Source organism: Gallus gallus, chromosome 34 (assembly GCF_016699485.2).
Source record: "Gallus gallus isolate bGalGal1 chromosome 34, bGalGal1.mat.broiler.GRCg7b, whole genome shotgun sequence".
Taxonomy (NCBI): Eukaryota; Metazoa; Chordata; class Aves; order Galliformes; family Phasianidae; genus Gallus; species Gallus gallus.
The window spans coordinates 2,287,275-2,306,736 of record NC_052565.1 but is presented as its reverse complement, the minus strand read 5'-3'; the positions used below and the strand labels follow the sequence as shown (position 1 = coordinate 2,306,736).

Below are 19,462 nucleotides of genomic sequence, written 5' to 3'. Positions count from 1 at the left end.
AGTTGCGCGGTCTCAGCCGGAGTTGGGCTGGCTCGTGGGGCGAGCAGAGCCGTGCCCCCCCCTCCTGCACATCGCCACGATTTGGGAACGTGCGTGGTGAAGGGAGAGCCCCCCACTCACCGGAAAGAACGGGAAAAGGAAAAGAAAAAAGAAAAATACTGTTTATTTCACACCACTACATCAAGTGCATCATCTCTCCCACGTCCCCGGCGTGGCCACCACCACCGCGCCCCATCTGCCCGTCCGTTTGTCCATCCCTGTCCGTCCATCCCTGTTCATCCATCCCCATCACTCCCCAGGTTGGGGGGGGGGGTGGTGGTCCCGCTCCCCAAACCCTCCCCCCTCGCTCTCAGCCCTGCCCGACCCCCCTTAGTGCAGCGTCCATATGGGACCGGGGGGGGGGGGGGGGGGGGCACAGCGCTGGGTGGGGGACACCCCCAGACCTCAGTGCTGTGACACCTTCATTTTGGGGTTCACGCGGCTCTGCGGTCCTTCAGAGGGCTGAGCACCTGAGGGGGGCGGGGGGGGGGGGGGGGGGGGGGAGATGGCGAAATAAAGGGGTGAAACCCAACCAGGGCCTTAACGCTATCCGGAAACACAGAAAAGTCACAGAAAAAAAAAAAAAAAAGGAGAAAACAGCCAAAAAAAAACCAACCCCATAACGAACATCGCTCCGGGGTGGGTGGGAGAACGGACACGGAACGGCCCCCCCCTCCCCCCCTCCCAGGGGGATGATGTGGGGTGCAGGGGGGGTTCGGCACCACGCACGGAACGGGGCGACGAGGCACACGGCGTGACACGGGGCGCAAACATGGCGGGGGGGGGGGGGGGGGTTGGGGGGGGGGCACAGAACGGTGGGGAGGGGACCCCACACCCCCACGGAGCCGGGTGAGGGCCGGGGAGGGGGAGGGGGGGGGAGGGGGAGGGAGGGGTCACAAAGTGCTGATCGATGGCAGAGGCTGCGGGTTGGGGGGTGGGGGGGTGGGGGTGGGTGGGGGTCGGGACCCCCATATCCTTTAGGGGATCTGAAAGACGTTGAGCTTGCTGGTGTTCTTCAGTGTCTGGCGGCGGTTGCAGAACCACACGCGGACCACCTCGCGGTCGTAGTTGAGCTCCTTGGCGATCTCGGTGATCTCCTGGCCCGTGGGCAGAGCGTTCTTCTCGAAGTAGGCGTTGAGCGCCTCGATGGCCTGCGGGGTGAAGGACGTGCGGCGCTTGCGCTTCTTGGAGGGCTCCCCGCCCACGAACTCCATCAGGTTCTGCTGACCCTCCTGGTTGCGCAGCTCCGCCTCGCTCAGCCACTTCTCCAGCACCGGCTTCAGCTTCTGAGCGCTCTTGGGGGTGATGTCCAGCTTCTCGAACCTGCGGGACCAACCACAGAGGCACCGCGTTGCTGAGAGCGACGTCCACCCAAACCCAAACCCAAACCCAAACCCAAACCCAAACCATGAGGCACTACTTGAGCTCTGGCAGCTGGAGGCCGTGACTGTGACCTTGGGGAACCCGGACCATGTCCTCCAACCCAACCGTCCTATGGTTCCGTGACCTTTCAGGACCCTTCCAACCCAACCATTCCATGGCTCTATAATCTTTAAGGACCCTTCCAACCCAACCATCCTATGGTTCTGTGACCTTTCAGGACCCTTCCAACCCAACCATCCTATGGTTCTGTGACCTTTCAGGACCCTCCCAACCCAACCATCCTATGGGTCTGTGACCTTTCAGGACCCTTCTGCCCCAACCATCCTATGGTTCTGTGACCTTTCAGGACGCTTCCAACCCAACCATTCCATGGCTCTATAATCTTTAAGGACCCTTCCAACCCAACCATCCTATGGTTCTGTGACCTTTCAGGACCCTTCCAACCCAACCATCCTATGGTTCCGTGACCTTTCAGGACGCTTCCAACCCAACCATTCCATGGCTCTATAATCTTTAAGGACCCTTCCAACCCAACCATCCTATGGTTCTGTGACCTTTCAGGACCCTTCCAACCCAACCATCCTGGGGTTCTGTGACCTTTCAGGACCCTTCTGACCCAACCATCCTGGGGTTCTGTGACCTTTCAGGACCCTTCTGCCCCAACCATCCCATGGTTCTGTGACCTTTCAGGACCCTTCCAACCCAACCATCCTATGGTTCTGTGACCTTTCAGGACCCTTCCAACCCAACCATCCTATGGTTCTGTGACCTTTCAGGACCCTTCCAACCCAACCATCCTATGGTTCTGTGATCTTTCAGGACCCTTCTGCCCCAACCATCCCATGGTTCTGTGACCTTTCAGGACCCTTCCAACCCAACCATCCTATGGTTCTGTGACCTTTCAGGACCCTTCCAACCCAACCATCCCATGGTTCTGTGACCTTTCAGGACCCTCCCAACCCAACCATCCTGGGGTTCTATGATCTTTAAGGACCTTCCCAACCCAACCATTCTATGATTCTGGCTCTGTGACCTTTCAGGACCCTTCCAACCCAACAACCCCATAGTTCTGTGATCTTTCAGCATCGTTCCAACCCAACCATCCTATGGTTCTGTGACCTTTCAGGACCCTTCCAACCCATGAATCCCATGATCTTGAAGGAACTTTCCAATCCAACCATCCTATGGCTCTGTGATCTTTCAGAACTCTTCCAGTCTAACCACTCTATAGTTCTGTGATCAAGGTCCCTTCCAACTCAATCATCCCATGGTTCTGTGACCTTTCAGGACCCTTCCAATGCAACCATCATGAGGTTCTGTGGTCTTTAAGGACCTTCCCAACCCAACCATTCTATGATTCTGACTCTTTGATCTTTCAGAACTCTTCCAGCCCAACCACTCTATAGTTCAATGATCTTCAAGGTCCCTTCCAACTCAACCATCCCATGACTCTGTGATCTTTAAGGACCCTTCCAACTCAACCATCTTATGCTTCTGTGACCTTTCAGGACCCTTCCAACCCAACCATCCCATGGCTCTACCTTTCAGAACCCTTCCAACTCAACCATCCCATGGCTTTACAACCTTTCAGGACCCTTCCAACTCAACCATCCCACGGCTTTACAACCTTTCAGGACCCTTCCAACCCCAACCACCCCATGGCTCTACGACCTTTCAGGACCCTCCCAACCCAACCACCCCATGGCTTTACAACCTTTCAGGACCCTTCCAACCCAACCATCCCATGGCTCTACAACCTTTCAGGACCCTTCCAACCCAACCATCCCATGGCTCTATAACCTTTCAAGACCCTTCCAACCCTACCACCCCATGGCTTTACAACCTTTCAGGATCCTCCCAACCAACTACATCCCATGGCTCTACGACCTTTCAGGACCCTCCCAACCCAACCACCCCATGGCTCTATGACTTTTCAGGACCCTTCCAACCCAACCACCCCATGGCTCTACGACCTTCCAGGACCCTTCCAACCCAACCACCCCATGGTTCTACACCCTTTCAGGACCCTTCCAACCCAACCACCCCATGGTTCTACACCCTTTCAGGACCCTCCCAACCCAACCAACCCCCATCCTACTCTCCCACTAGGCTGTAGGGGCCGCCCCATTTCCACCCCTCACCTGCAGATGGCAGACTGGCTGTACGCCGGCCCCTCGGTGGCCGTCAGCGCCTGCCCGACCTGCGTCTGCGTCAGCCCCAGGGACAGGCGCCGGATCTTGAAGTTCTTGGCGAACTCCCGGATCTCCTCCAGGTTGATGCCGTCCTCCTCGGCGCTGCTGTTGGGCGCCGCGGGCTCTGCAGGCGGACATACGGTGTGAGCGGTGATGGACCCCACCCCACCTCCCCACCCCAAAGGGGGGACCCCCCCTCCCCCCCCCATCCAACCCCTCAGCGCCACGTGGGGGTGGTGCGACTCACTGGACACCAGCTGGCTGACGGTGGGGGTCTCCGTGCAGGTGATGGGGATGGGGGCCGGGGTCGCCTTGGCTGCTGGGGCTGGGCTGGCGATGACCACGGCCGGCTGGGACAGCGCTGGGGCCGGCTGGATGGGCTGCACCTGGGGGTCAGAGCAGTGTCCCCAACCCAGCCCCACAGCATCCCTATGGGGTGACTGTCACCCTGCAGGTACCAGAGACAGACAGGGACTGCAGTGTCCCCAACCCAGCCCCGCAGCATCCCTATGGGGTGGCTGTCGCCCTACTGTGACCAGGAACACATGTGGGGACAGCGGTGTCCCCAGCCCAACCTCACAGCATCCCTATGGGGTGACAGTCACCCTGCAGGTACCAGAGACAGACAGGGACTGCAGTGTCCCCAACCCAGCCCCACAGCACCCCTATGGGGTGGCTGTCACCCTGCTGTTCCCAGGGGAACATGGGGACTGCAGTGTCCCCAACCCAGCCCCACAGCATCCCTATGGGGTGACTGTCACCCTGCAGGTACCAGAGACAGACAGGGACTGCAGTGCCCCCAACCCAGCCCTGCAGCATCCCTATGGGGTGGCTGTCGCCCTACTGTGACCAGGAACACATGTGGGGACAGCGGTGTCCCCAGCCCAACCTCACAGCATCCCTATAGGGTGACTGTCACCCTGCAGGTACCAGAGACAGACAGGGACTGCAGTGTCCCCAGCCCAGCCCCGCAGCATCCCTATGGGGTGGCTGTCACCCTTCTGCTCCCAGGGGAACATGGGGACTGCAGTGTCCCCAACCCAGCCCCACAGCATCTCTATGGGGTGGCTGTCACCCTGCAGGTACCAGAGACAGACAAGGACTGCAGTGCCCCCAGCCCAGCTCTGCAGCATCCCTATGGGGTGACTGTCGCCCTACTGTGACCAGGAACACATGGGGGGACAGCGGTGTCCCCAACCCAACCTCACAGCATCCCTATGGGGTGGCTGTCACCCTTCTGCTCCCAGGGACACACGGGGACAGCAGTGCTCCCAACCCAGCTCCACAGCATCTCTATGGGGTGGCTGTCACCCTGCTGCTACCAGGGAGAGCTACCAGGGACACTGCTGTCCCCAACCCAGCCCTGCAGCACCCCTATGGGGTGGCTGTCACCTTACTGTGAGCAGGAACACATGGGGGGACAGCAGCGTCCCCAGCCCAGCTCCAAAGCATCCCTATGGGGTGGCTGTCACCCTTCTGCTCCCAGGGACACATGTGGGGACAGCAGTGTCCCCAGCCTAGCCCCGCAGCACCCCTATGGGGTGGCTGTCACCCTGCTGCTCCCAGGGGAACATGGGGACTGTAGTGCTCCCAACCCAGCTCCACAGCATCTCTATGGGGCGGCTGTCACCCTTCTGCTCCCAGGGACACACAGGGACAGCAGTGTCCCCAACCTAGCCCCACAGCACCCCTATGGGGTGGCTGTCACCCTGCTGTTCCCAGGGAAACATGGGGACTGCAGTGTCCCCAACCCAGCCCCGCAGCATCTCTATGGGGTGACTGTCACCCTGCAGGTACCAGAGACAGACAGGGACTGCAGTGCCCCCAGCCCAGCTCTGCAGCATCCCTATGGGGTGGCTGTCGCCCTACTGTGACCAGGAACACATGGGGGGACAGCGGTGTCCCCAACCCAACCTCACAGCATCCCTATGGGGTGGCTGTCACCCTTCTGCTCCCAGGGACACACGGGGACAGCAGTGCTCCCAACCCAGCTCCACAGCATCTCTATGGGGTGGCTGTCACCCTGCTGCTACCAGGGAGAGCTACCAGGGACACTGCTGTCCCCAACCCAGCCCTGCAGCACCCCTATGGGGTGGCTGTCACCTTACTGTGACCAGGAACACATGGGGGGACAGCAGCGTCCCCAGCCCAGCTCCAAAGCATCCCTATGGGGTGGCTGTCACCCTTCTGCTCCCAGGGACACACGGGGACAGCAGTGTCCCCAACCCAACCTCACAGCATCCCTATGGGGTGGCTGTCACCCTGCTGCTACCAGGGAGAGATGGGGACAGCAGTGTCCCTAACCCAACCTCACAGCATCCCTATGGGGTGGCTGTCGCCCTACTGTGACCAGGAACACATGGGGGGACAGCGGTGTCCCCAACCCAACCTCACAGCATCCCTATGGGGTGGCTGTCACCCTTCTGCTCCCAGGGACACATGTGGGGACAGCAGTGTCCCCAACCTAGCCCCGCAGCACCCCTATGGGGTGGCTGTCACCCTGCTGTTCCCAGGGGAACATGGGGACTGCAGTGTCCCCAACCCAGCCCCACAGCATCTCTATGGGGTGACTGTCACCCTGCAGGTACCAGAGACAGACAGGGACTGCAGTGTCCCCAACCCAGCCCCGCAGCATCCCTATGGGGTGGCTGTCGCCCTACTGTGACCAGGAACACATGGGGGGACAGCAGCGTCCCCAGCCCAGCTCCAAAGCATCCCTATGGGGTGGCTGCTACCAGGGACAAATGGGACAGCAGTGTCCCCAACCCAGCCCACCCCTATGGGGTGGCTCTGTGGGGCCGGGCCGATCCAGACCCCATGGATGCTCTCGCCTCTCCCCGTGCCCGGCGCTCACCTCGCTCTTGGTGGGGGTCTCGGGGGGGCCGCTCTTTTTGCCGGTGGCCGCCTGGATGGTCCCGCTGGCCAACGTGGCGATCACGTGGCCCTGGGCATTGAGCAGCAGCTGCGGGGTCACCGCCTGCACCTGCAGGCTGGGGGCGGGCGCCGGGCTGGCCGTTGCGATGCCGGGGGGGTTCACCACCCAGGGGAGGGTCCCGATCACCTGGGGAGCGGGATATTTGCAGGTCATCCCATAGAGCCGACCCCTCCCTTAACCCCGACCCCCCCCCGCCCCCCCGCGGCAGCGCTACCTGTCCCTGCGCGTTGGTCAGGAGCTGCCCCGCGATGCTCTGCACGCTGGGGATGGTGTTGGCGATCACGGGGGCGGCCGCCAGAGAGCCCAGGAGCTGCGTCTGCCCCCCCAGGGAAGCGGCACCGATCTGCGGGGGGGGCGAGAGGAGCCGTCACCCCACCGACCCACGGCCAATGCGGGTCGTCCCCCCGCCCCGTGCCCGCCCGGGACGGCAGAGAGGGCTCAGCATCCCACGGAGATGGGGAAACTGAGGCAGGGGAGGGACCCCGGGGGGGCACGGAGCCCTTCACCCGCGGCACACGGGGTGGCAAACTTGGGGGGGGGGGGGGGTTGGGCTGCCCGGCTCCTTACTATGCCCGCGTTAAAGGCGAATCCGGCGGGCTGCACCGCGATGTGGGGCTGCGTCTCCAGCGGTTTCGCTGCGGGAGCGGCGTTGGGCTGCGGTAGGATGGGGGGGGGGCTGGGCGGGCGCCGCGGGGTACGCGCTCTGCGGCTGCGGGGGGGGCCGGGGCTGAGCGGGGGGCAGCGGGGCCGGGATGGCCGTGTTGAGGACGGCGGCGGCGGCTGCGAGGAAAGAGACGGAAAGAGCGTGAGGGGGGCAGGAGGGGACGCAGAGCCGCCTGCGGGTTCGGCTCTGTCCGTCCCATCCCGCGGGGCACGAGGATGCTGAGGGTCAGCCGGCAGCCCGGCACCCCCCTCCCCACCCCCCTCCCCGCCCCCTTCCAACCCAGGGATGGATCCCTCCGCCCGGCTCTGCACCCACAGAGCCCACACCGCTCACCCCGGGGGTTGGGGGGGGGGGGTTCCCAGCCCTGAGCCCGGAGCCCCGGACCGGACCGTGAACCCACAGCGGCTCCCGGCCCCACACCCCGCGCCGGTCCTCGTCTCACCCCACCGCCATCCTCCGTCCTGCCCGCCCCTCTCCCACTCTCCCAGCACCTTTCGGACGCGGGGGGGTCGCGACAAACCCTGCTTCTTCCAGCGCCCGCCATTAACCACCGGTGCAGACCCCTCCGGGAGAGGACGGCCGCGGTTCGGCGCAAGCCGGGGAGGAGCAGGCGTGCAATTAAGGATGCTGCAAAGCAGAAGAGCACCGGTTACCTTGCAGATTGGCTATAGGCGGTTTGAAAATTCCCCCTGTAGGAGAAGCAGCCGTCAGTCCGGGAAGGGCAGCGACCGTTGCTGTAGGAAATGTCCACACAGCCAGCCCCTGCTGACCTGCCACTTGACCTGCAATACTGATGGGGATAAGAAGAGGTTGAGTAACTGTCCCTGCCGGAACCATTACTCCTGTCACAACTGTTGCTAAGTTTTCCTGAGTCAAGACCTGCAAAAGCAAACAAGATTTAAAAAAGAACAAAAATCAACGCCACTGCAGACAGCATCAGCGAGGCAAGAGCGAGCGCGGCCGGAGCTCCCCCCCATCTCACAGCTGGGATCCCAGCTCCGCCGACCCCCCCCCTTTACCCCCCGACCCCCATAAAAAGGGGGGTGATGCTCCCCACCCACCCCCCCCCATCCCGGCCCACCCCACGCGTCGCTCTCTGGCAGCACCTCGGGGGGAGGGCGCAGAGCGGGGGATGCAGCGGTGGTCCGGGGGGCGGCTCCCACACCCTGTGCCACCGCTGCGCTGCCCCCCGGTGCCCCCCGACCCGCGGCCCCGTGCGTGTCCCCCCCCATATCCAGCAAGCTGCCCCCCCCGAAACCACCCCCGTAGTTACCTGCGGGGCTGCCTGCACGGCCAGCGGGGCCAGGGGCTGCGGCTGCTGGCTGCTGGAGGGGCTCAGGGTGCCCGCTGTGCCGGGGGGGGGTCCGGTTGGAGGTTTGGCTTTGCCTGCGGAGGGGGGAGGAGAGCAGGAGGATGGGGTGGGGGTGTTGTGTTAAAAAGCAGAGGGGTTGGCAGAGATAACCTCCAGTGCTCCCACGTGTCCCAACAGTGGAGGGGGTGGGGGTGCCTGGATTGGCACTCTCAGTCCCATTGCATTCAATATAGGCACTCTGGATTCCACCCTGGTTCCCCCCTGGAGCGCAGAGCGGCTCCGTCTCAGTGACCCACACTGCCCCATGGGGAGTGGGGCTGTGCTCAGCGAGAACAACAGGACGGGGGGGCAATGGGTGACACTGCACTGGAGGGGGGTCAGGTTGGACATCAGGAACAATTTCTCCCCTGGAAGTGCGGTGATGCATCGGCATGGGCTGCCTGGGGGGGGGGGGGGGGGGGGGGGGCGGGGAAGGGGGGTCCGTATCCCCGTAGATGTTGAAGAACAGCAGAGATGTGGCGCACGGAGATGGGGGGGGGGGGGGGGGGGGGTTGGGCTGGGGGGGGTCTCAGAGGCGTTTTCCAATCTCAGCTGTTCTGCAGATGGGGCCACGGGGACAGCGATCGGAGCAATGGGCTCTTCTGGATCGTGGAGCGCACGGCGTGCAGAGAGCACGCAAAGACCAACAGCGGGAGCGATGCAGGCAGCCCCAGCCGTGCCCAACCAGGGACTGAGCCGGCCGAGCTTTCTGAGCCGAGCTTCCACAGATCGGAGCACAACACCTCTCAGCCGGGCGGGGGTAACCCCCAGCACCGACACAGGGCGTGGGGGTGCGCAGCCCGTGATGCGGGATGCTGTGCCGGAGGAGGAGGGACGGCGCAGAGCTCTGCGCGCTGCCGAAAGCCCCACCTGACCCCTCCGTGCCGCGCGGCGTTTCGCTGCCGGGCTGCCCATCTTCGGCGCCCGCATCGCCGCTCCGCGCCGGGGATCCCTGCAGGCCGCCCCCACGCGGCACCGCCGCGGCTCTGCGCTCCTCCTCGGCCGGCGGTGCGGCGTCCACACCGACCTCCAACACGCGGATGGTCTCATGGCCGGACATGACGATGACCTGAGGACATCCAGCGTGACTCAGCTCCGGGAGAGGGGGGGGGACTCCATAACGCAGCACACCCCCCCCCCCCCCCCGCACCCCCCAAAGGGGAGCTCGAAGCCCCCCAAGCACAGCGGAGCCCATCTCCCTGCTCTCTTAACGAGCAGCCGAAGGGCTCTGCTGTCATTAACCACAGCTTTGGGGGGGGGGTGACGACTTCAGGAGGGCCCCCCCGGGGAAGCAAACGTTGCGATGGGATCAAACAATTGCTGAGCACCAACCTCAGGGCTGGAGTGACCCCATGGGACACACAGAGCCGACCCAGGGGCGCTTCCATCACATCTCCCACAGAACTTTGCTTCTCTGGACGATGGAGTGACCAACCTTGGGGCTGCCCCCCCCCCCCCCCCCCCAAAGCCTTGGGGACCCATACCTGCTCATTGACCGTCAGTGGGGCATCCTGACTCCGCACGGCCGCAGTGTCCATCGTGCGATCCCCGGGAGGTGGTGGAGGGTGGGGGTCCGGCTCAGACCTTCTTCATGCTGCAAGGAATGGACACAGCCCCCATCACCCCCCCGTCTGCCCGGAGCATTGCTCCTCGGGCTCAATTTCCCCCGGCACCGGAGGTGCAATGAGGCGTTCCCAGTGGGAAAGGCTCACACATCTGTTGGTGGGGGATCACGCACCATTTGGGGGGCTCACAAACCTACCGGGGGGCTCACATACCCATTGGGGGCTCACACACTCACTGGGGGTCTCACACACCTGCTGGGTGCCTCACATTCCTGTTGGGGCCCCACACTCTTGTTGGGGGGCTCACACACCCACCAGGGGGCTCCCACATCAGTTGGGGGGCTCACACACTCAGTGGGGTCTCACATACTCACTGGGGGTCCCACTTTCCTGTTGGGGTCTCATACACCCATTGAGGGTCTCACACACTCATTGGGGGTCTCACACACCCACTGGGGGGCTCACACACCCACTGGGGGGGCTCACACACTCAGTGGGGTCTCACATACTCACTGGGGGTCCCACTTTCCTGTTGGGGTCTCACACACTCATTGGGGGGCTCACACACCCATTGGTGGGTTTCACACACCCATTGGGGGTCTCACACTCTTACTGGGGTCTCACACACTCATTGGGGGGCTCACACACCCACTGGGGGGCTCACAAACCCACTGGGGGGCTCACACACCCAGCAGGGGCTTCATACTCCTGCTGGTGGTCTCACACACCCATTGGGGGTATCACACACCTGTTGGGGTCTCACACTCCTTCTGGTGGTCTTGCACACCAGCTGGGGGTCTCCACACCCACTGGGGTCTCACACACCCATTGGGGGTCTCACACACCAGTTGGGGGTCTCCACACCCATGGGGGCTCACACTTCTGCTGGGGGTCTCACACACCCATTGGGGGTCTCACACTCCTTCTGGTGGTCTCACACACCCACTGGGGTCTCCACACCCATGAGGGCTCACACCGCTTTTGGGGGCTGCACTCCCCCCCCCCCCCCTCCATTCATCCTTTGGTGATGGGCCGTCCCCTCACTGCCTCCCATTAGCAAAGTGCCTCCATAAGAGGCTGATGAGCATCTGATGAGGGACCCCTTGGGGACGCGTTTCACCCTGCAGATGGGTGACATCCACCATCACGCCGCGCACGTCACCGTGTCCCGCCGGGCGTCACTGCCACCACTGCTGCCCCGAGATGGGACGGAAAGGGAACTGCAGGAAGTTCTGTCTGAGCCTCAGAAAGAGCTCTTCTACACCGAGGGAGGAGGAACACTGCCTGGAGAGGTCGTGGGTCACCAACCATGGGGGTCCCCAATACCCAATGGGACCTCTCCTGGGCGCTCTACACCCAACCCGGGGGCTGCACCGCATGGAAACACCTGGATGGGAATATCCAGATGGGAACACCAGGATGGGAAGACCACAATGAGAAGATCCACATGAGAACATCCCTATGGGAACACCTGGACGGGAACATCCTGATGGGAACACCGTGATGGGAAGACCACAATGAGAAGATCCACATGGGAACATCTCTATGGGAACGCCTGGATGGGAACATCCAGATGGGAACATTGTGATGGGAACATCCTGATGGGAACACCGTGATGGGAAGACCACAATGAGAAGATCCACATGAGAACATCCCTATGGGAACGCCTGGACGGGAACATCCTGATGGGAACACCGTGATGGGAAGACCACAATGAGAAGATCCACATGGGAACATCCCTATGGGAACGCCTGGATGGGAACATCCAGATGGGAACACCCAGAAGGGAACACGTGGATGGGAAAATCCATATGGGAAAAGTCCTGAATGGGAACACCTGGATGGGACATCCATATGAGACCTCCTGTATAGGAATGCCTGGATGAGAAGATCCATATTGGAACACCCAAATGGGAACATCCATACGGGAACGCCCTGATGAGAACACCACGATGGGAAGATCCACATGGGAACACCTGGATGAGAAGATCCATACGGGGACTCTCAGATGAGAACCCGTGGATGGAAACCCTGGATGGGAACATTTGGATGGGAACACCCAGATGGGAACATCTGGACAGGAACCCATGGATGTGACCATGCGGACAGGAATAGCTTGATAGGGGAACAATACCTTGGATGGGAACACCCTCACCCCAAAATCCACCTGGGAATGGAGGAGCCCCAGGGCTGCAGTGTCCCTCAGCTGCATCCCATCAGCAGCAGCCACTGTGCACTGTGAAACCTGGCCTGAGCCACAGCAGGCACACACCTCGGGATGCCCGCATGCACTGCCATTAACAATTTATTCCCCTGCAATGGAGAGCGGAGCGAGAGACGAGCGGGCAGCCAAGCAGGCAGCTGGAGTCATTAAAAGTTAACGAGGTCTCCAACAGGCAGAGCCCAGCCAATGATGAGGACAGCAGAGCAAGGAGACCTGAACTGCCTGCATGGGGCAGGGGTGGGGGGAAATGGGGGTGGGGAGGGTGAGAAGAGAGGAACCTGCGGTGGTGGGTTGTGTTAGAAGGGTCCTTGAAGATCATAGAAGCATGGAATGGATGGGTTGGAAGGGTCCTTGAAGATCATAGAACCATGGGATGGATGGGTTGGAAGGGTCCTTGAAGTTCATAGAACCATGGGATGGATGGGTTGGAAGGGACCTTAATGGTTATAGAACCATAGGATGGCTGGGTTGAAAAGGTCCTGAAAGATCATAGAGCCATAAGATGGTTGGGTTAGAAGGGTCCTGAATGATCATAGAACCATAAGATGGTTGGGTTGAAAGGGTCCTTGAAGGTCACAGAACCATGGGATGGTTGGGTTGAAAGGGCCCTGGAAGATCATAGATCCATGGGATGATTGGATTGCAAGGGTCCTTAAAGATCACCGAACCATGGGATGGTTGGGTTGGAAGGGTCCTTAAAGCCATACAATCATGGAATGGAAGGGTCCTTGAAGCTCACCCAATTTGACCCTCCCACTCCCACTCCAGGAGTGCTCTGGGGGCACCCACTGCTCACTCACAGTTTGCTCTGGGGACCACAGACCGCTGTTGGGTTGGGGATGTCCCAGTCCTTCAGTGGCACTTTGGGGTCGCGCCGTTGGCTGTGGGGAGAGAGAAAGCAGAGCTGAGGCCATGGGGCTGAGAACCATCCCCATCCCCATCCCATCCCATCCCTATCCCATCCCCATCCCATTCCCATCCCATCCCATCCCATCCCCATCCCTATCCCCATCCCCATCCCCATCCCCATCCCTATCCCCATCCCCATCCCCATCCCCATCCCCATCCCCATCTCTATCCCTATCCCATTCCATCCCATCCCATCCCATCCCATCCCCATCCCCATCTCTATCCCTATCCCTATATCCCATCCCATCCCATCCCCATCCCATCCCCATCCCATTCCATCCCATCCCATCCCATCCCATCCCATCCCATCCCATCCCATCCTCATCCCCATCCCCATCTCTATCCCTATCCCTATATCCCATCCCATCCCATCCCCATCCCATTCCTATCCCATTCCCATTCCCATCCCCATTCCCATCCCCATCCCCATCCCATCCCCATACCATCCCCATTCCCATTCCCATCCCATCCCATCCCCATCCCCATCCCCATCACATTCCCACCCCCTCCCATCCCCATGGATCTCAGCAGCCAACACATTCAGCTCAGCAGAATGCATCGATCCACGTCCCCAAGGGGGAAATCAACGGAGAGCAATCAGCGCCGGGCAGTTAAGGGGACGTTGGTCCCATCAGCCCCGAATTGTTTGGTGGCACAGTTTGGATCCAGGATCTCTCCTGGGCGCAGCGCTGCATTTGGGCTTCCTCGCACATTATTTATTTATTTATTTATTTTTGCAATTAATGGGACAATTAATTGGTGCAGATGGCGGCACGCAGCGCGTGGCGAGAAGAGCCATTTGGCAACAGATGGCGGCCAGAACCAAAAATGCACAAAATAATAATCTTAAAAAAGAGGGGGGGGGGTGAGGGGGGGGAAGGAGACGACCACCAGAGCTGCTCCGAGTGATTACAGCCCCGTGTTAATTACAGCACTGATGAGTCACACACGGATCCCACGTGGGCGGAACTCTCCGTCAGTGAGGGATCCGAAGGGGTTAATTGGGGCTGGGTCATATGGGGACAATGGGGACGTGGGGATGGGGGGCTAATTAATGGCCATCATTATCCCGGCTTCATTCCTTTGGAATTCCCATCCCGGGGAATGCACGCTCCCATGTCTCCCAGTTCGTAGAGTCTCCCACGTTGGAAGGGACCCATTGGGATCTATGAGGTCATCAAATATGGGAAGGGACCCATTGGGATCCATGAGTACATGAAGTATGGGAAGGGACCCATTGGGTTCAGTGAGGTCACTGAATGCAGGAAGGGACCCATTGGGATCAATGAGATCATTGAGTATGGGAATGGACTCGTTGGGATCAGTGAGGTCATTGAGTATGGGAAGGGATCCATAGGGATCAATGAAGTCATTGAATACAGGAAGGGACCCACTGGGATCAATGAGGTCATTAAATATGGGAAGGGACCCACTGGGATCAATGAGGTCATTAAATATGGGAAGGGACCCACTGGGATCAGTGAAGTCATTAAATATGGGAAGGGATCCATAGGGATCAATGAAGTCATCACATACAGGAAGGGACCCATTGGCATCAATGAGGTCATTAAATATGGGAAGGGACCCATTGGGTTCAATGAGGTCACTGAATACGGGAAGGGACCCATTGGGATCAGTGAGGTCATTGAATACAGGAAGGGCCCCATTGAGATCAACGAGGTCATTAAATATGGGAAGGGACCCATTGGGTTCAATGAGGTCACTGAATATGGGAAGGGACCCATTGGGATCAGTGAGGTCATTGAATACAGGAAGGGCCCCATTGAGATCAACGAGGTCATTAAATATGGGAAGAGATCCATAGGGATCAATGAAGTCATTGAATACAGGAAGGGCCCCATTGGGATCAATGAGGTCATTAAATATGGGAAGGGCCCCATTGGGATCACCAAACCCAATCCAACGTGTGGAGAAAGGTGGGAAAACGCGACCTGAATTCCCATACTACCCAAACCCGTCTGCTCCCCCCTCCAGGCACCATCTCAGCCTCTCTGAGGTTTGAGGGCATCGCAATGATGGAGTGGGGGGCACAGAGTGTGGGGGGGGGGGGTTATGGGGTCGGTGAGATGGGCATGGAGATAGAATGGGGGGGGGGCGCAAGTAGGGAACAATGTAGGGACACTGGGGGGGATTGGGAGCACCGGGTGGGGGGTTATGGGGTGACCGCGTTGGGTTCCTCCAAACCCCCAATGCTTTGACCCCATCCCCCAGCAGCGATCCCACATCTACCAGTGGGGAAACTGAGGCACGGGACAGAGCCCCCCCCCCCCCCCCCCCCCACCCCATGCACCCTATGGGCCCCTTCCAACTCGGGCTGCCCTACGATCCAATGATCTCCACCGCCCCACACTGGGGGGGAGGGGAGGGGGTGGGCAGCCCCCATTGCTCCCCACTGCCCCTCGCTGGGACCCCCCTGAGCTCTACCCGAGGAGCTCTACCGAAGCCGTTTTCACGGTGGGGGGGGGTGGGGGTGGGGGGCTGAGCTGCCACGTGGGGTTTTAACTCCGCTATCCCCCAAATCCTCTCTGATCGCAGCTGCTCCGCTCACTCAGTGCCCGCTTTTACCGTTTTCAGCCCCCAAAAACCCACATCCCTTAAAGGGTTCCCGGGAAGGGGGGGGCGCAGAACCCCTCCCTGACCCCAAAGCAGACCCTCGGGGGCCGCAGGGTCCCCTTCCCCTGCATAGCAACATCCCCCCCCCCCCCCGTGAGCTGCAGCCACTCCCCAGCAATGCCCTCGCATGGGATACAGACCCCCCACCCCCCCAAAGGTAACACCAGAGGGGAGCTGACACCCCCAAATCCCCCCCACCCCTTTCGCTGTGTGGGGGCACAGCCGTCCCCCCCCCGAAGCACTCCAGTGCCCCCTCCCACGGACCCCCCTGTCCCCTATCCGCACCACGAATCCTGCATACCCCTCCCCATCCCGGGGTGCTGCCCCCCCCCAAATCCCATTGACCACCTAAACCTCAATGCCCCCACTTTGCTCCCCCCATAACCCCCCCCCCACAAATCACAAAGCCCCCAGGTCGTGCCCCCCATAAACCCCCCCATCCTATGTCCCCCTAAATCTCAGTGTCCGCGACTCATGACCCCCATCTCAATGCCCCCAACACACCCCATTACCCCCTGCTCTGTGCTCCCCCCCAAAACTCAGAGCCCCCAGGTCACGCCCCCCCATAAAGACCCTCATCCTACACCCCACCAAACCCCACTGCCCCCAACATGCTCACCCCATAACCCCCCACCCTGTGCCCCCAACCCCCCAGTGACCCTACATTATGTCCTGCTTGCCCCCCATTCTGTGTCCCCAAATCACGCCCCCCCACATCTCCATCTCACTGACCCCACCACCCCACCACTCTGCGCCCCCCACTCCTATGCCCCCACAAACCCCAATGCCCCAAAACTGTGCCCCCCATAACACCCCCCATCCTCTGTCCCCTAAACCTCAGTGCCCTCACTCTGTGCCCCCCCATATCTCAATGCCCTCAACTCGCCCCAGAACCCCCCCCCGTACCCCACAAACCCCAATGCCCCAAAGTTGTGCCCCCCCATAAACCCCTCCACCCTCTGCCCCCTGAACCTCACTGCCCCCACACTGCGCCCCCCCACATCTCAATGCCCACAACTCACCCCATAACCCCCCCACTCTGCAACCCCTAAACCTCAATGCCCCCATAGCGCCCCACACCCCGTCCCCCCCAAACACCCAACTCCCCAAATCGTGCCTTTCCAAAGACCCCCCCACCCCGCACCCCCCAAACCCGAGCGCCCCCAACTCACCTTCCCCAACCCCCCCACTCCCGTACCCCCCAAACCTCCGTGCCCCCCACGCTGCGCCCCCCACCTCAACACCCCCAACTCGCTGACCCCACACCCCCCCCGTGTGCCCCCTTAAAGCCCAACGCCCCCAACTCGCCCACCCCCACCGCGTGCCCCCCAAACCCCAAAGTCCTCCCCCCCCCCCCCTCCAAAAGCCTCCCCCAATCCAATCCACCCCACAACCCCCCACCCCCACCCCAATCCCCGCACCGCTCTCTTTATCATAAATATATAAATTATGCTAATTACCGCATTGCATATTCACCGCGCCGGGCCCCGCCGCCCCCCGCCCGGCCCCCGCGCGGCCCCGCAGCGCCCCGCACTCACCGCACCGCTCCGCACCGCACCGCTCCGCTCCGCACCGCTCCGCGGTCACCGCTGCACCGCGCGGCGGCGGCGGCGGCACAAAGGGGCGGGGGGGGGGGGGGGGGGGAGTGGGGAGTGATGATGGGGGGGGGCGGCCCCGGAGCGGTGCGGGGCTGCGGGGTGCGGGGGTGAGAAAGGAGGGGAGGGGGGCAGTGGAGGTTTTGGGGCGGTTTGGGGGCGAATTGGCGGATTTGGGGTGGGTTTTTTTGGTTGTTGTTTTCTCGGCGCGGGGATTTTTTTCTTTCCCCCCTTCTTTTTTTCCCTTTTGCTGCTGCGTCATGAACATAATTTATGCGCGCGGCCTTTGCCGCAGCCGCGGGGCTGCACCGCGCACAGCGGCCGCCGGGGGCGCGCGGAGACCCCCCCCCCCCCTCAACCTTCCCCCCCATCCCTCCCCCCCAACACCACCCCCACCCCCCCCCCCCCCGGCTCCGAAGTGAGACCCCAAAGCGGAGCCGAGCCCCGACCCCCCCCCCCCCCTCCCCCAGTCAAAGCTCTGCAACATCAGTGCCCGGAGACCCCCAAACCGCAGCCCCCCTCGGCGCCCCCGAAGTGAAGCTCCCCAAAACCACCACCACCCCCCCCCAACCCCGAGACCCCCTTGAGAGCTTCTCAAGTCCCAACACCCCCGTCCATGAATCCCCCCAGCACAGAGACCCCCAAACCAGAGCTCCTCCGAAAGCCCCCAAAGTGAGACCCCTTCACAACCACAGCCCCCCCAACCCCGAGCCCCTCAGAGTGAGGGTTTCTCAAGTCCCGAGACCCCCAAACCGGAGCCCCCCCGAGACCTCCCCAAACTGAAAGCTTCCCACAACCACAACCCCCCCAACCCCGATGCCTCCAAACTCAAAGCTCCGAAACAGCAGACCCTGAGACCCCCAAACTGGAGTCCCCCCCCCCTCCCTGGGACCCCTGAAGTGAGAGCTCCCCACAACCACAGCCCCAACCCCGAGACCCCCAAAGTCAGAGCTTCTCGAGTCCTGAGACCCCCATCCATTAATCCCCCCAGTACTGAGACCCTCAAACCGGAGTCCCCCCACGAGACCCCCCAAAAGTGAGAGATCCTCACAATCAGATCCCCCTCCTCAAGCTCAGAGACCCCCCAAAACGTATCCCCCCCCGTCTCAAGTCCTGAGACCCCCAAAGCAGACCCTTCCCAGACTCCTAAAGTCTGAGCCTCCCCACCCCCAACACCCCCAAAATCATTGCTCCCCACAACCACAGCCCCCTCCCAATGCCCTAAGAACCCCCCACAGACACCCCCTCAGCTCCAAGAACCCCCTCCCCAGCTGAAATCTCCCCCAAACCAGAGCCCCCCAACCCCCCAGCTCTGAGCTTCCTCAAATCCAAAGCTTCCCAAAGCTGCCCCCCCCACAACAGAGCCCCCCAAACCCCACATGACCCCCATGAAACCCACAGCCCCCCAGTCCTATCCCACCCCCAAACCATGTCCCAGACACCCCGACCCCACAGCCCCACCCCAAACACCCCCAAACCAACCCCCAGACCCCAACCCCCAATCTCAGCCCCACTGAATCCCACCTCCCCCCCACCCCCCCAGACCCTTTCAGCCCCATTGAACTGCCACCTCTGCCCCCCCCAGACACCCTTAGCCACGTCTCCCCCCCAAACACACTTTAGGGTCACACTTTGCAGCCCAACCCCCACGGCAGTGGGGTGGGGACCCCCAGCTCTGTGCCCCCCCCCCCTCCTAACCCCAACGCAGCATTTCACGACCACCAATTAATTCGTTCATCATCGCATTAACGCGGAGCAGCGGGGAGGGGGGACACAACCAAAGGGATTCCACGCGCTTCCCCCCTCCAACCCCCCAAAACGATCCACTGCAATTCGGGACGGAGCCCCGGGGCCGAACCCCAGGACCGGGGGGCTTCTCTTAAAGTCACGAAACCGCCCCCAAAAAAAGCCCCCAAAAGCCCCGAAAAGCCGTGAAAAGTGAAAGCGGGAGGAGCGCCGAAGCGCCGCCGC

At 61.5% G+C, this 19,462-nt stretch overlaps 1 protein-coding gene across 1 annotated transcript; it reads right to left on the bottom strand.

The window, feature by feature from the left end:
- Window positions 1-147: 147 nt before the first annotated feature.
- POU6F1 (POU class 6 homeobox 1) lies at window positions 148-17,492 on the bottom strand. Its single transcript, XM_046904972.1, is given in 13 exon segments — window positions 148-1,362; window positions 3,564-3,738; window positions 3,862-4,000; window positions 6,469-6,675; window positions 6,764-6,892; window positions 7,117-7,231; window positions 7,233-7,329; window positions 7,867-8,092; window positions 8,487-8,599; window positions 9,435-9,633; window positions 10,049-10,158; window positions 13,154-13,234; window positions 17,435-17,492. Coding segments are annotated over 11 exon segments (1,800 nt in total). The 5' UTR covers window positions 10,103-10,158; window positions 13,154-13,234; window positions 17,435-17,492; the 3' UTR covers window positions 148-1,016.
- Between the last annotated feature and the right edge of the window lie 1,970 nt (window positions 17,493-19,462).